At 37.8% G+C, this 17,686-nt stretch overlaps 1 protein-coding gene across 6 annotated transcripts in view; it reads right to left on the bottom strand.

The window, feature by feature from the left end:
* Positions 1-17,686, bottom strand: part of CPQ (carboxypeptidase Q) — a 168,168-nt gene that overhangs the window by 53,396 nt on the left and 97,086 nt on the right. For all 6 annotated transcript variants that reach the window (XM_026060131.1, XM_026060130.1, XM_026060129.1 and 3 more), the window contains one exon: positions 14,129-14,240. In XM_026060131.1, coding sequence (XP_025915916.1) covers positions 14,129-14,240 — 112 coding nt within the window. The remainder of the gene's footprint in view (positions 1-14,128; positions 14,241-17,686) is intronic.

Genomic DNA, 17,686 nt, shown 5'->3' with positions numbered 1-17,686 from the left:
ATGGATGCAAGTAGATTAACTGGTAAAATATTTCAGCGTGCCTTTAGACAGCATTCACTGGTAAAATGCACATTATGTGCTGAAGGAAGGACACACCTGATTCACCCTATACTGTCCTCTTGTCTTAATTTCTATAGCCTATTTCTACTTCTTCATTCTGAAAGCTGCATTTGTTTTCCACCCCTACTGATTTTTAAGAATATTCATAAGAAGTTGCATTAGCTACAGAGAGGAGAAGATCCTTAGAGTATAAAGAGTATAGAAATAGAAGCTAGATATCCCCTGTAGCCAATAAACAGGAAAATGACTGTAGCCCCACCATGTGCTCTGAAACTGTGGGAACCATCAGGGTTCTCAGAGCTTTGACAGCTCCACACGCCCAAGACTCTGCACAAATAGCCCAACAGCACCTTGAACTGAATACCAAAGTAGTACAAATTACACTACCTCATCCCTTATTCTGTTACACTCCTTAAGCCACCGATATATTTTTTTCAGGAGCCTCTGTGGAGAAGTAAACATAAATATATCATTCCGAAGTCTGGCCCACTGTCATATGTAACATCATGAGCTACTCATTTTTCTGTATTATTACTCTGTGGCCTGAGATTTCTTTAAGAGGATATTAATACAAAAAGTAGTAAGATGCATGATGACCCTGTACAGCATATTTTACTGCTGATATTCATTAAATTCTTAATGCATTGTCTACCTTTTTCAGATTTGCAGCTGATTAGACACAGGAAATTTACTAGATGGCATCAGTTAGGGTTTTTCTATCAAGCAAGCACTTCTCATAAAATGCCTGGAGTTTCTAAAAGCTCCACCATGAAATAAAAAATAAACAAAACTAATACTCTGTGTTTTGCTAAGGAAGACATTAGAATTCACCATCAAACACAGTGGTCAATTCCATTTCAAGTATCAGCATCATTTTCTATTAACAAAAATGAAACAGTGTATGATTTCTACTAACCCCCATGAAGTAATATTAATAACGTGGGATTTCCATGGAACACTTCCCTTGCTTCAGCTGCATCACAGTGGCAAAATTCCACTTGTGTAATGTGCTTCATACCAGGTTAAATTAGTTAAGTAAGGCAATAATGTTACAAAGCTCAGAGTTTGTGCTCTTAACAACAGTGTATTATTACTCGTGTCCGATCTATTATTTTTTGGAGACGACATCTCTGAGACTAACATTTTTAGCTGGGGATTATTTATTTTCTCCTAGGCACACTGCAACAAAGTTTCAGCACTCTCACTTGATACTCCTTGCCATGCACTTGCCTTAAAAATTGCTCTATGAACAATCTGTAAAATGTCTTGATGCACACCTAATACACCAGTCACCCGTGGAGAGTTCAAGTGATAGCATTCTGGTTTTAAAGGATTCCCTTGATCAGAAGTAGCATGTTTAAAGTTTGAAGCTGAAGCACACACCTCTCCCTCACCCTGGCAAAGCATTCATCGTAGATACTAGAAAAATCTTGCTGTTATATCTTTCCTCTCCAGGCAGCCTCACATGGGAGGGTGCTGGACTTCCCTCAGCCATCTTCCATTTCAAACACATGACCTCACTTCACAGCTTAAGAGGTTCAGCTTACACTGTCGACACCTTCAGTGTAAAAACATTTAAGGAAGAAAGGATTTTCCATGTATATTTTTAGATACACTGAGCTTTTCTGTAGCTTTGCTCTTTTAATTAATAAGACCTATAAAAACAGAGAAGCAGAAAAAACTGTCAAGCTCTTTTTAAAGATTTTTGTCTCCTTCTTTTAAAGGAACTTACATACAGTGTCCATGGCCTTCTGAAAGTTGCCCTTTTTGTGGGGAAACCACAATATTTGCCTTCAACTCCATGACATTAACAAAATTAAACAATGCTTTTTAATGTGGCACTTGTACTATTCTTTATTACTAAACTCTGTTCATCTTTTGTGAATGTCTCCATTTATTCCAGTATCAACTGGGTTTGTCCTAAAACTAGTATCTTGGGAAACTGTATCAAACCAATCTTTGAGTTTCCTCCATGTTATGCTTTCTGCTTTATCCAGTCTCTCTCCTACCGTGTCTTTGTTGCACAGTTTTCATGGAAATGTTGCAAGTCTCTTGTGACTTTACTAGCAGCCTTCTGCAAAAAAAGTGATTTCTGGTGCATATTTTATGGTCAAATTATCTGTATCAATACTCATTCTTAATTGCTTTGCTTTGCATACAACAGAATAGCAGTCCCTTTATGCATCATTTAAATCCTCTCCAAACTAGCAATGCTCTATGAATTTTTTTAATCTGGTCAAATATTGAGGGATTTTTTCATTTTATTTTAGATTTGATCTACTAAATTGGAAACTGTTTCAATCATTAACAGATTGGGAAATAGGCGATTTTCTGAAATTTCCAGAATCTCTAGAATCTGCTGGTTTAATTAAGCTGTTGGGCTTTATGGCAAGTTACATATTTTAGCTCCGACTGCACTCAAAATATACTGCCTACTTTTTAATGTCGCTGATATTTTTAGTTATAATATCCCTCTTGAATCTTTTACCCTGTTCTAGTCTAGATCTCAAGTGAGTTACCAAATCAGGTCATTTTCAACAAGTCCTTTTTCTTTCTGCATAGGAGGTTGTCCACATTTTCAATGTTGCAGTTTTCTCTTTCTTTAGGACTTTTCCATGGTATTTCCAGAGTAAGCGACCGCACTCTGCAATTTTGGCCTCTGCTATCTACATAATGTGAGGTCCCAAAAAATTGTCTATACACAAATTCCTAAGTTTGCTACCCACATATACTGCTTTTCTGACAGGGTTCTCATAGCTGTTGAAATATGAGACAGGAATATTTCAGTATTCCCCAGTACTTAAGAGAATATTATCTAATTTCTCTATGCTGCACCATGGGTAAGCTGGTCTCCATTTTAGAGAAAAATCTCTTCACCTTAGCATCCTGTTTCTCTGGCTGAATGACTGATTTCACAGAATACATATACACCAATAAACTGCAATTTATAGGATGACAGTAATAATGCAATTTATTTAGGATGTTCAGAATTTTCCTTCTGAAAGTCAACAAGAATTTCCCATTCTGAAACAGCAGGATTTGTGCTTTCATTCTGTTATTAGAAATACAATTTATATTGCAGAAAGCCCTAATCTCATTATTTTTGCAGCATTAGACATTTAATAAAAAAAGCTTTTCCTTCAAAATTAAGTGAGAAATAACGATTTAAAAGAGGAAGTCTTGAAGGCTATAAAAGTCACATGCTTCAGTAAGACAAAGCACACCTCAAAAAAATTTTAGCATTATTTAAACCCTGAATATGATATATCCATAACTCTCTAGTAAGCCTAAAATTAGACAGGGGAAACAGCTTTTTGCATGGGAAACTGCCTTTGTTTTCTTGTAAAAAAGTATAATGTAAGCTGCTTGAATTTTCTGTTTATACAGGTTTTGTTTGTAATTGATTCCTACTACTGAGAACTACATGATTGTTGGATCAGATGTCAAGCTTGTAAACCAGTGAATCTTGAAGGTGGTTTGGAGTAAAGAAAATGAGGTTTCCCAGGCCTCAGAGAAAGCAGAGCTGTCTCACAGGTACACGGGTTACCTTGAGAAGAGGCGTGGAATTGCAGGAAGGAAAAGACAGAAGCTAATGTTACAGGTGGGACCAAAGATGGAAAGGAGGAAAGGAAAACCGAGACACAAGCAAAGCTGAGCAGTGCTTTAGAGGCGAGGGCAAGCAGCTTAAATGTGATTTGGACAGGCAGGATGCTGGAGAAGGGATTAGGGAGTGTGTTTTGGGTGGGAAGAGAAAACTGCAGAATCACAGAATGAGAAGCATTTTGGACAGGCTTCCGAAAAGAGGGTGAATGGAAACAGGATGGCCTAAGGAAAGCAGGATATAGAGTAGCACTCAGGAGTAGGGAAGGAGCTAGAGTAGCACTAATTAAAGCATACTGAGAAGCTGAGATCAATCCATGCAATTCTTTTTTCCTTTTTTTAAGGGGAGAGTAGGTTGATGAGTTTATGTCAGAACGGGAAAGGCATGTTTATAGAARAGTAGAGGTGGGAAACATGAGACGTTTTAGATAAGCTTATTTTAAGAAAGTAATGGAATATCCAAGAGGAAATGTCAAGGAAGTAGCCATATATACAAGACTAGAGAGTAGAGTTGTGAATAATTTGCAAGTGTAGTAACTAAAAATAACATATATTTAGCCTTTTAATTGCAGAGAGGGGGAAAAAAGGTGGGGGATCCACAACCCAGAGCCCTGTACGTTGGGCTGCAACGGAAAGAAAAGCCAGACATCAAGACTGCTAAAGCTAGTGTTTATTTGAGGTGTCGGCTCACAGCCACTGACCAGGATAGCTATATGAAAGCTAAAAAGAGAAGCACTGAGAAATGTGCCCTTCTGTATTTGGGATTTTAAACAGAGATCCAATTAGTGTAGAGTCTTGAAGCCAGTACAAATCATATCTACAAAAAAAAAAAAAAAAAAAAAAATCTTACACTACCTGCCTGTTTACCAGTAAAACAGCGAAACAAACATGCAACAAAATACTGTTTCATGCCCTGTACTGCTCTGATGGTGTTGCCATTTTCTCCAAGTCCCATGAAAAGGAAGAGGACACCTCTCCACCTTTAAAATGCACCTTCTTTCTCTTAGGGAAACCTCCTTCCTTAAAAGCATTCAGAGACCTCATAAAATTCTTATGGAGCAAAAAAGGCAACGTCCCCTCTCTCACTCTCTTTCTGGCATTACAAGCATAAAGCATGATTTGAACCTTATTGAGCTGTGGCTCTACTTTCTGCCCCTGCTCTCCCTGCTGTTTGAAGTGGAAAAAGCTAAGTCTCTTCCAGCATCTACACTGTCCTCAGAGCTGATGATATAGAAATTGCACCAGCTGCTCTTGTCTGACCATATTGAAAATATATACATTAAAAAAACTGACTGTAAGGACAAGATGACCCTACCTTCATCCGGAAAGGATTTTACATTTCATCATCTCAGCTGGGTTACAGATTCGGAAAAAAATCATAATAACCTCTGTCACCAGGCTTTTAAGATGTTTATATATAAATAAAGGCCATTCTTTATCTTGAATGTCCTGAGTAAATTATAGCTTCCAGAGAAGCAGCAGTYCACCGTACAAAGGTCAACACAGTTATGGAGGGCTGTATGCCTACATTTACCACCAAATTAACAACTTCATACATCTAAATCACTCCTTTATTATGCCAACCCAGCATAGAAATTGAAGATTTAAGTGTTTGGCAAATTCATATTCTATGGAATGTTGAAGGGAAGGTGAAAATGTAGTTGAATTATAACAGTAGATGCAGATATTTCATACCAAGGTGATTTAACAGATTTGCAAAGGATGAAGGTCAGGGTAAAACATGCAAATTTGGGAAGTGGAAGGAATATAAGAACAAAGGGTTAACATCAGGGATATATTTTAACTCAAACAAAATAAACATTGTAAAAGTAGTCACTTAATTGTCCTTCATATCATACCTCCTAGACAGCAAACAACTACAACACTACCACAGCTACAGTCAATTCAAAAACATTTAACAAAAATTTAGAAAGTAGATTAAAATTGCAGTTACATGACTTCAATTAAAATCATAGCAAATTAAATAAAATATTACACTAGCAGAAAAGGAATGACTCCAGCAGGTTTTTTTTTTAAATAAAATATATCTTCAGTCCTCATATATATTAGCCAGGGAATTTGGAATGAAGAAATGTAACTTGATACAAAGACCACAGTGAACTGCATAGAAATCTGTCTTATGGCTTTCCAGTCACATTAGTCATGGGTATAATTCAGAGGAGAGTTACAATTTCAATTTTAAATAAGTCTTAACAGAAAAAAAAMCTGTCAAATCAACTCCTTATGAGTTACATAAAATGTAATAAAGGCAGTACCCTGAAATTCTTGCCTGAACTGTTTTAAAAATGTTCTTGTAGTCTTCCTTGCTTTTATCCTAGGAAACAGAAATTTGGTTGTACCAGGAATCCATGTTAACATCTATAGTAAAGTTGACTCATTAAACTTAAATTACTCCATAATGCTGGCAAAGAGAGGAAGAGGGGGAAGTATACATATCACCAATCACCATAAATTTCTCCATTTCTCATATGTGTGTGGATCATAGTCTAGGAATGTAGGCAGGCCATATAAAAAGTGTGATGGCTGGGATTAGACTTTGTCAACAATAATCCTTCCTTCATCAAGTTGCTGTAGTAGCAATGGCATCATGCATCTTGGCCTAGGGCGTGGAGAAGGCAAATGTGCTCCATTCATCTACTTGACTCCTAGTATTCCTTGCCTCTGGAAGCTCTCCACAGGAAACATTTTTCATATATAGAAGAACCAGGATTGTCAGAATGTAGGCACAATTGTAGCTTCCTGGTCCTGTATGGCATGCAGACGTGACTGAACAGGAGCTCAGGATGCACATAAGACAACAGCAAAAGCAGGGAAATGCTTACTTTGTACCATAATCCATCAGCAGTCTTTGGAATGCAGAAGCCTCTCCTGAAGTCTATAGTGGCTACTTCAATACAGGAAAAATCTCAGATAATAATAACAGGCAATACCTTACACTGCTGCAGTTCAAGTAATTGAAGGGAAAGGGGATACGTTTGTGATTCAGCAAATTAAAAACCCAGCCAATGAACTTTTCCTGAAGATGCATCAGGGAGTTTGGACAGTAGTGTGCGGACAAGTGTGCACCTCTAGGTTTGGGAGAGCACAAAGAGCTGACACAGTGAAGAAGCAAAACCCAAATACAGCCATGAAAAGGTAGAAAACACATCTCTGTGAACGAGGAGAGTGAGCTTCTGGGGAAACGTTGCTGAAAGAAACCTGGAATTCAAACAAAGGACCTGCTGACTAGCCAATTTCTCCTGTGTTAGGGAAGACAGGTTTCTGAAAATAAGCTAGACAGTAATGTCAAGTAGCAGAACCCATCAGTTTCTCTTCCCAATGGAAAAAAAACCCTTGAAATTTGGCTCCAACTGCTTTAATTAAAAAGAGATGCAATAGTAATTGTATCTGAGGATTTTCAGAAGCAAGCAGTAAAAATTCATCAGTCAAAATGTACTGCATTTCTAACTCTAGTGGGCTCTCTACTGCAGTTAGTAGGAACAAAATGTTATGCTTGGAAAGCTGACACTGCCATACGATCACCTTCTAAAGACTTTTCATTGTTGTTCTCATTATTCAGTTCTCTCGGGCTCACTTTAAAGATAAAATTCGCACCTCCCTAGGAGCTTGAACACAAGGTGGTTTTGCCAGAAGGATTTACTGACCACCCACACTGTACTCCACAGTGCGGAAGCATGGGAGAATCCCTGTGGCCTCCAGTGAGAAATATCCACTTGGGCCATGAGATATAGGAATGTAGCTGGATTAGGAGCAAAGAGAAAGCACTGGCTAAAGCTCTGAAACCATCAGTTACATACTACCTGCTTCTTGCTCAAAGTATATCATATGCAAGTATTACTTCTGAGCAAGACCACCATGACAGTAGCAAGCTTGAAATGATGGGAGAGGAGCACAAATACGTCCTTTATAGAAGTAGGCAATCAACATTCAGAACTGGACAGAGACCCACAGGCTGTGAGTCCAACCTGCATAGCCAACTAAAAGCAAAATACAGCATCAAAGTATATTTGCGCAATTTCATAGGGATTATTTTTATGAACAGCTGTTTAACTAATCTTTCACCTCACCTGGAAAGACAACTTCTTTTGTAAACTTGTGTGACACAGGGAAAAGAGAACCTATGTTTAAAGGACACCACAAGAGCAACCACTGTAACACCAAAGCACTGAAACAAATGGCATTGGCTATCTCAAAAGAAACATTTTTGCATAAGAACACATGTAAATTTGAAGAATTATAAATCCAATCTGAAAACAGCTTGGGTTTGAGGTTTCTAGACTGTAATTAGTAATACAGCTGTTGTTCTGCAAAACTAGTAAAGCCTGAGTTGCTTGAGTCCTGTATCTTCTACAGTTCCCCAATACTCTCACACCACATCACACCTCATGCAATACCCCAGGTATTCCCTCTGCATAAAGACATGAACAACTCAGCAGTTCTTCCTCCTCCCCGTTCCTTCTCATATTCCATAAATTATTCCCAACAACACCCTCACTACTTCTGTATTTGCTACCTACCCCACAGAGTTTGCAGGCAGGACAAAAAAGAGAAGGTCCTGTGCTTATTCCAATCAGCACAGCTTACATGTGCTGACTAATCAGACATTTGTCATCAAACAGAAATGATAAAGGCAGAGTTACTCCTGCCTTCCCTCATTTGGGACATAAATATACTCTCATGTGTGGGAGATGCACACTCATCTCTCCTCAGTCACTCATTTACAAAGAACACATTAGGACTTCATATTCTAAACATTTCTACACCTATATCAAATTTAGTTGAAATCGATCAAAAGGTTAAAAACAGGAGGGCTGGGGAAGGCAGCTGCTGGCAGACAAAGCTGCAGGCAAACTGCACAAGCTTACTGAATTAGAAACCCTGGCTAAAGTTTTGAYGAGTCATTTCTTAAGCATCAGAAATAGGTAAAATCCTCAGCTAACCATAACAAGCATGATTCCACTGAAAGAAATGGAGTTTACCAGTTCAGACCAGCTACGGAACTGCCTCAGAGCCTCCAAGAATGTCTTTATTAAAAGAATAAAGAGCACCAACTAGCTGAAACTTTCATCTTTATTCATATAAACAACTTATGTAGCAATACTTCAAGTTCTTTGTTTTTTAACCAAATTAACCATAAAGAAGCTTGCTAGAGAACTAGTCAATCAGCAGCATATAAAAGTTTCAAGAATACTGGGAAAAGAGTATGTTTTTTCTTTCCTTTGTGCTTCATTAAACTTTAGCATTATGAAGACACATTTGGATAACATTAGCCAATATGGCTACAAGTTGGTGATTTTTTTGGAGTTTAGCTACTAGCAAAGCAAGTACAGTACAGCATGGTAGCAAGGAGAAATAAATATGGGTGCACTATGTAAAACACTTCTGTTCACTCATATGAGGATATATCTGCAATCACTGCTGGTACCAATATGCACAAGCCAATGTTGATATTCAACAGTACGCTGCTTAAAGGGGATTTCTCTAGAGTGATCCTRCAACTACATAAACCAAAAGAGATGGGGTTCATTTTTCTGCATTGGGTGGCTATGGAAAAACCATTTAGAGCAACATTGCCCTCACTGAAATTTAACTGTCTGAAAGTAGGCATTTGCTCTGAGTTTGCTGTCTATGCTTCCTCTCTAGAGAAGGAGGAGAGGGAAAGGCACTTCCAGAAGGTGCCCACTCACCTCTTCTTAAAACTGGTATCTAAGATGCACAGAACAATTCACCCCCAGAAGATGCTTCTCTCTCTTTACCTATGATGACTCAAGAGAGAGCTTCAACATTTAATTCAAATGACAAAAGTTAGGTGAGGTGAATCCCACCTGCCTTTGGTGCTCTCCTACTGGGAAAACTGGCATAGATCTGCTGTCAGGAAGTAGCAGAGGACAGACACTTTCWAGACTGAAATGCTCCCACACACCATGGTAATAAGCAAGCACCACAAATGTATCTAAGGTAAAATATTATTTCAGGAGTAGGTTCTTAGGTGCTTGATTTACTCAGCAAAAACAAAGAAGGAGAGAAATTATAACTGGTAGAATCAAAACACGCAGACAAATTCGAAACTTTTCACTTTTTAGCACTTCTACTTCTCAGGGCTAACTGAATTGTTATAGCTCTAAACAGTCTTCAAAAATCAGAGTAGTTCACAACTACTGGCCCTCTTTTTTAAGACATTTTTCTTTTGAAATGTATACATGAGATTTTACATTAATTAAATCTTTTTTATATTATCTCTGATAATATAGTATGAAATTATTTCAGTTTAGCCGGGCCTTCATCAGTCCCCGTTCTCACAAAAAGAAACATTGACCTTAAGTCAAGAACTGAAAATAAAATCCTACCGAAAGAGGTAGGTTTCATTTTTTCCCCTCAAAAAGATTGAATGTTGAAGGATCCATGTAAAACTGCTTGAGACCGTGCTACTTCTGAGTGTTCTTACAGTGAATATGTAACTAAGTATTACAGCAACTGTAAACGTACAAAAAAAAAAAAAAACAGAACAAAGAAAAGATGGGAACATAGTACAGAAACTGTCAGTTCAATTAAAAAAAATAAAAGCCAATACTGAAGACTCAGGAACTGTAAAAGCTAACACATTTAAGTAACTGATTCATTTAGAAATAAAAGCATAAACTATTAAATATTTTTATTTGAGACAAGAAAATAAAGTGCACAGCTTAAAATAAAATGTTATAATCTAAACCTATAATTTTAATAGGAAAAATTAGTTTCAAGTATTTGGTCCTAAACCAATAGCTATTAAATGGTTTGGGGGGGGGGTTATATTAAAAGTACAAAATAGTATTTGAACTATAATCATTCTTCAAGTAATGCATGGAATTAGCAAAATCCTAATTAATAGACATAGCTTGTGTCCATTGGCCATGTCTAAGGGTCACAGTGATATTATGATGAAGTTCTATCAGATAATCGATGAAAAAGCTATTTAAATAGCATAGTAATATCTCGTTTTTATGGCATCAGTGGACTATAGCAGAAGTAGCAGCAATAGTCTTCACTAGACATAAGTTTTATATCCTAAAATTTGTATTTCAGAATGCTCACTTCACCTTTAAGATCATATATCCACATTTTTAGGATCAGTAATACAATACACAGATACTGTTCTTATGTCTACACAAAGCACCATGATTTTGAGACTCCCAGTAAACAGTAAAACTTAAAAATATATATACAGACTAGCCAGTTTAGATGGCTTATCACCATGACAAACGTACTTGGTAGGCTAGACGGAGACTAAACTTAGTGGGGTCCAAAAGGATATGAAACCGAGTCTCCACAGTTCAAAATATATTTTCAGAGTGGGGTAGTTTCAAGCATTATGCTCTACAGAACTGTTTTTAAATAAAACTCTAATTCATTTTTCACACAACCTGCACATCTGGCATTTTGATGTCCTTTTTTGTCAGATATTCTGTGCATCCTAAGATACAAAATCTTCTACTTCTACTATAGAAGACAGCTTATGGAAGGAACCATACAACACAGCTATCCACAGATTAGATTTGATGACACAGAAGTTTTCTTCTAGCCTTTTGTTCCTGTAGAACATTGGTATAATAAGAGCAGCGTAACATAACAGCTAACAGAGGGCATCAGCAAAGGGTCAGACATTTCCCAGCTGAGAAAATAACATTTTACAACAGGTTGTACAGCAAACACACAGGCTACTACCAGAGGAAATCAAATATTTGAACAAGCAGAGAGTGATGCATTTCATTCATGAGTGAAAGGGAAGCCAGTGAGTAAGAATCATATGCAATGCCACCAGAAATGCCAATGCCTTAAGAAATACAAAGCTGTTTATTTTAAATGGAATAAAGTCAGCAAATACAGATTTATTTATTTTTCCTGGAGGTGGAGGGAGCACAAACAATTTTCCAAGAATCATACAACAGAGGAAAGATCAGAAAACACTAAAAGAAAGAATAGGCATGGATTCTTCTGTAGAAGAATCATGTTTAGTTTACTGTTAAAAGAAGAAAAAGTTAAAACTGAGGTACTTCATTTTCAGTCATAGACTAATAGTCCAACCATTCTGAGGCTGAAAAATGAGAAATAAGGGGTTCAAATAATGCAAAATAAAGGATTTTGTCATAGGAATGTCTGACATTCATCACTGTAGTGTCAGAGTGGCTAATCACATAAGGGAGCTCATCTATAAAGAGCTCTCCAAGAAACACTGAGATTATTCAAGCACACAAATGCTTCTGATTGGAAGCAGGGATGGCTATTTTCTTACTCAAACTCTGCCAGAGCTAAGAACAGCAGCTGATGATTTTATTTTTCAATGAATACTTAGAGCATTCTCCTTACTGGACCACAGGTTAGATTTCTGGAAAAAAAGGAATGATGGGGAAAAACAGATTCCATCTGATGAGAAGGAGAAAAGGCATCCATGGATAACAGCTTGACAATCTAAGATATCTGTTTTGAACTAGTTTTGAGGGGTATAGTAACAAAAGCCCATACGGAAGTAAAAGCAACAAAAAATATTGATCAAACAGCAAGACTGAAATCTACAGATCAAAGATCGGAAATCATACGAGGCACAGTAGACTCGAGTAGACTAGAGAACAGCCAGACAGTCAGGCTCAACTTTGAGAGGCTAGGTGTATGGAGAAAACAGGCAGATGGATTTGAATGTTCCACATATGACTAAATTAAGCATACAATGCGAGTTAGGTCAAAGTTTGATCATCTTTGGTAGCAGTGCCTGACCGTAGACCTCAGTCTGCAAGATGGTTTGCATGAGCTGCATTCACAGAGACAGCCTTCAAGCCCCCTTACAACGTTCCTGCCACATTCAAATTGCACTTGAGCAGGAACATCCTTCAGTCCAGAAGGAATCCCACATATTTTTGCACCTTTTAACCATAGATCCTTCTCAAACATGCACTGGCCCTAATTCATCTTACTTAGTGGACCACCTCTGCCACCAAACACACCCTATATGGCTATATTAGGCCATGCCCTGCTACAATAACCCATTGTCTGCAGCCTGCTTCTACCCAGAAGTCAGATGAAGTCCATGACTAGCAGAAACTGGCCCTTTAGATCCTACTCGAAAAGGATATGTAAACCAGGAGGCAGTAGGCTAAGCAATTCCACACAAGTATTTTATCCTTAGCACTGGTGGAAGATGCACATCCAGGCCAGAAGCCACCTATTCTTCCTTCTCTCCTATCTTTATCTGCATTTACCGCTGATAGCAGGATTGATAAGTTTTGCTGAGCAGAAATTTTGGAGGAGGGAGACCAGCAGGTATCCAGGGTTGACAGCCTGTGTGCTGGAATATCAATTTCAGAGGTGTCCAGCTGATCTATAGATCAAACTTCAGAACCTGGTCTCCCTTTGTCACCTTGTTATTACCGAGAGGGATTCAAAGAAATGATCCCCGAAAAGAGAGCACTGCTTTGTATCCCACAAGCTTATTGTAGCAGGATACTAAGGTGTGGAAGATCTCAAGAGTGTCTCAGATGTGTCAAAYGCTACTTGATGAGATGTATGAGCCAAGTGTAAGCCAAGTTTGACAGAACTGTGTTCTTGTAGTGCTGAGACTCACAGCCCAAAGTAGAGCCCAAGCATACAGCAACATATAAGCAGCACGAATGATCAGGAAATCAGGCCTGGAGCGCAAAGCCGTGGGCATGCCAGCATGATGGTATAGAGTTACCCATTCATATTTCGTGGAACAAGCTGAGGCAGGATATAAATTTATTTAGGAATAACATTCTAGGAAAAAAGATTCTGCAATATATACCTTAGAAATATGAATTTCTATTAATTTTAGAACCAGTTTTGTTGAATAATGTTACATATAGATAAAAGGAAAAGACCAGATGCAGCCTCATGGCCTGCATCCTGTTCCAATTACATATTCTAGAGAAAGGCATAGATGAAATTGTCTAGAGAACTGACCAAGAGCAATATAAGGGGTTGGGAATTAAACTACCTGAGCAGCCACTAGAAAAACAACATGCAGGACAGTTAACAATTTACAAATGTGCTTTAAGACAATGTTTGTTTCAAAAGGCAAGAGAAGTAGGAGAAGGCTATTTGTGACTTCATGAAGTTTAATCTTCATTAACACTAACTTTTCATTAAGAAAGAAACGCAAAGGGGTTACATCCTTCTAGATTACTTGGATATTGTATCTTACATTGAACTTTCATTCTATGTTGATGGTGACTACGCAGGCTTAAAGCACTTTCTAGGTCACCAACTGATGTGTTCCTCTCGGAGCATAACTGGTTCCTATGAAGGAAGAAGGGGTTTAAGAGACAAACTTGTAAAATACTTATACTAAGTATGAATATTTGTGCTCAGAAGAGTGAATAAAATAGAATACTCTGTTTAGACAACATACAAATGTCTTGGAAATGTAATGCATTAAAAATATTTAAAATTAAATATTTACCCAGGTCCTTAACAAGAGACAATGCTTCCCATGATATAAATGCTCCACCACCATCATCCATAGCTCCCTGCCCAACATCCCAGCTGTCCAGATGTCCACTGACCAATACAATCTGGAAAAGCAATTATGAAAAAAACATATCTATATGAAAACAGTGAATGAGAAAAGTCAGTTCAGCATTTAGGCATTGCAATGATTTTGTCATAAATTTGGCTTTTTAGTTTAAAATGGGAGGAAGGAAACATTTCAGATAAAATTAAAACATTGTTCTCTAGTTACTAAACATAAATCTAAGACCACCAAATGCAACCTGTTGATTCAAACCACTGGCTAAATCAACCTAGATATATTGTAAGGAGTATTTAAACGAAAAGCTTAGCCTTGTATATTAACAAAGTGCATACTTTCCAGAGATACAGGACTAATATATTGCAGAACGGTGAAAATTTCTTTCATACACCAGCTGTGAATTGTTTAAGCCCCTAGGCATTAAATTTGATTAACCCTATTTTTTGGTGCATATCTAAGAAATATGAACTTAGACTGAAGTGTTCCCAGACAGAGGTTGTTGTTGTATTATGTATCTATGGCCCTTGCCACAGAGGACCTCTAATTTATTACTGGATCCCCTATGTGCTACAACAGTGACAAGGTATTTTATAGTTCCATTAGTCATAAGGATATTTTAAATTAGAAACTACACAGTAGCAAGTCCCAGATGGTATTTCTGCAAAGAAAGTTTTGTGGCTACAGCAGAGTATAACAGTATATTTGTCTTCAGAAACACATGAACTTTTAGGCTTGAACCCTGTCAAAGAAACAAGCAGTATCAGACCAGTACAGAAGCGGAGATAGTTCCCTAACTGGAGCCAAAGCTGAAGAGTTGATGGATCTGTGATTGCAATGGAGGGGTCAAGAAGAGACAAGAACTCCGAGCTAAACAAGCAGGTCATTAAGCATGGTAAAATGCAGCAACTGGACAAAAACAAGAGCAGGAAACTGCTACAGTGCCCAGGAGTCTTAGAAGAATGATGAAGAGTGCCCTTGGGATTGGGTGGAAGTAGTGCTGAAGCATCCAATCTGTGAACACTCATCTGTGTCCTGCCCAGAACCATACATAAATGGAGGGATGCTTCTAAACTCGCTGGCTGATTTCAGTGAGGGGTCAGAGCTGAATTCTCCTCCTGCCACCTTCTTCTCCCTAAAGAATGAAGGGATGCAGATCTTTTCAAATTTTAGTCTCGGCTTGTATTCATCACAGAACAATTTCTCTAGCACTGATAATGAGAACAGTTTTTCCTGTTATCACCCCTAGAGGGTGAGAACCTGTGCTGTCAAGTGTGCAGCTAACATTGCACATTGTAAGGAACTATCTTGGTGCCTAAGAATGAAGGCCTCAATTTTCCACCTCACATAAGCAAAGTCTTGGTAAATTTTCTCTGAGTACTAAAAATAAGGTACAAATTGATCGTGGCAGTGGACTGCAGCAAGATAATAACACATGATATGTTCAAACAGCTGTGTTATTTCATTTGACCAAATATGAACTTAGGTAACACAACTAAAAGGACCATTTGTATTAAACAAAGGTCATGAAAAGTTATTAGTCATATCTATTATATTGCCATGTGTCCAATCAGAACACATCAAAACCCTTTAAATTTAGAAAATACATAATGAAATGTTTGCAAATGTATGTATTATAAAAAACAGAAGTGTTATGCTTCAGAAGCTGGAAAAACTTATAATCAAAATCTGAAGAGCTGCTTACTCCTTCTTTCTCAGATGTTTCAACCCTTTTTTGTGCTTATTCAACCTTAATTAAGCTTGTGTTTGATTTCCAGTACAGAGAGATTTTCTTGGTAGCAGACAGACATGCTGCAGCCTTTATTCCAAAACCTCTGCTTCGTCAAACATGTCTTTAGCCTAAATTTGGACAGCAGACCCCTTTGTAAAAGCCTCAGATTTACTCAGGAGGTATTTTTGCAATTTAAGGTCATGATTCTTTCAGGCCCAGAAGTGAAAGATTGCAAACAGCATGTTTTCCAAAGATACTTCACTGCAGTAGAAGTACTTAATCTGTGGCAGGCCTCTGGTTCAACAGCAACATAGCTTGAAACCAGATAATCTAAGAAAAGCCAGGCCAGCTTTTGAGGTAAAAGCCTTTTTGAAATGAGAGAAAAAAAGAAGTGCTCATTGCATTACTCATTGTCCTTTCTGTCTCCTTATAAGGAGGACTGAGCGTGCACGCACATATGCGCGCGCACACACACACACACACACACACACACACACAGAGGCTGTGGGCAATAATAAACACTGCGTTGAGAGCTTGAGATACATGTGCAGCCACACTAGAATGTGAGTGTGGAGGACAGATCTCATAGACCACCACATTTTGCAGCTGACCAGTGCAGACTTATTACTGTCTACTGAATATGGAATTTGCAAATAAATTAAAAGAATAAACAGAAAAGGCTCTGAGAGAAAGCATAACTGTCTGCAGTATAAAGGACGTCCATTCCACAATGTTAAAATGGCCATATGTTTTGCTTATTTTTTAACCAAAGATTGATTTTAGAAGGATAAACTATTCACTGTCTTGGGAAATGTAACTTCAAGCTGAAGAGAATTACTTAGATCAAGTTTATAAACTCATTGAGAACCAAGTTTACAATAAGAGTAATGCCTTGACTTCAGCAGTGAGAGAATACCTCACTACCATTGTTCCCTGGCAACAATCTCAGCATGAGTGACTGATAGGGRATTAGTTTTCATTTCTGTGAAACAACAAATTGCAACAGCAGGAAATTTTGAATCAGAAAGTGGTGGTGTAATTCCACTTGGGATTACAGACTCCAGTCACAAAGCATCTTTACCAACTCCAGAACATCACACCCAAACAGATTAAGGTTCAAGTGGAYTGAGAAAGTCAGAGTAATTTTATGGATGAACTTTTGCTTAAATTTACTTAAACTACGCCAAAAGCAATGACATAAATACAACCAGTGTCCTTCCATGTGAAAGTTTTAGCAGAACAGTTACTGTTTTTTCCAAATGTCATGCTTCTGCAGTAGCCTCTGTAATGAAGGTTTCAGTTATCTTGGCCTTTAAGAAGATATAATGTATCTGGGGAAATGAGTGGAAATATTTCTGAAATTCATTCTAAGCCACTCTATTATTTAAAATAGTATTATAATACCCTGTACAGGTGGGCTAATAGACAAAGGCAGTTAATGCTATCAAGGATGTATGATTGTATTTTCAGACCAGTTATGCTGCTCTCATCTCCAAATCTGTACATAAGCTAATGACTTGCACAAAACATCCATACAGAAATAACGTCAGTATAGGTCAACAGAATGGAAGCACTGCAAAGCAATAAGTAATTTATTTGTTTTAAATATATTGAGAAACCACAAGTATCTGAATATGACAGTACAAATACGGAATTCGCATTTGCCAAATCTACCAAAAATACATTTACAATTCGAGACCTTCCATGCAACATGACAATTTAAGGTTTGGCTTTCCTGCTGTGACACACCTAAGAAAACG

The sequence above is a fragment of the Apteryx rowi genome, unplaced genomic scaffold (genome assembly GCF_003343035.1).
Source record: "Apteryx rowi isolate R43461 unplaced genomic scaffold, aptRow1 scaffold_165, whole genome shotgun sequence".
Taxonomy (NCBI): Eukaryota; Metazoa; Chordata; class Aves; order Apterygiformes; family Apterygidae; genus Apteryx; species Apteryx rowi.
This window is presented reverse-complemented; position numbering and strand designations above follow the sequence as displayed.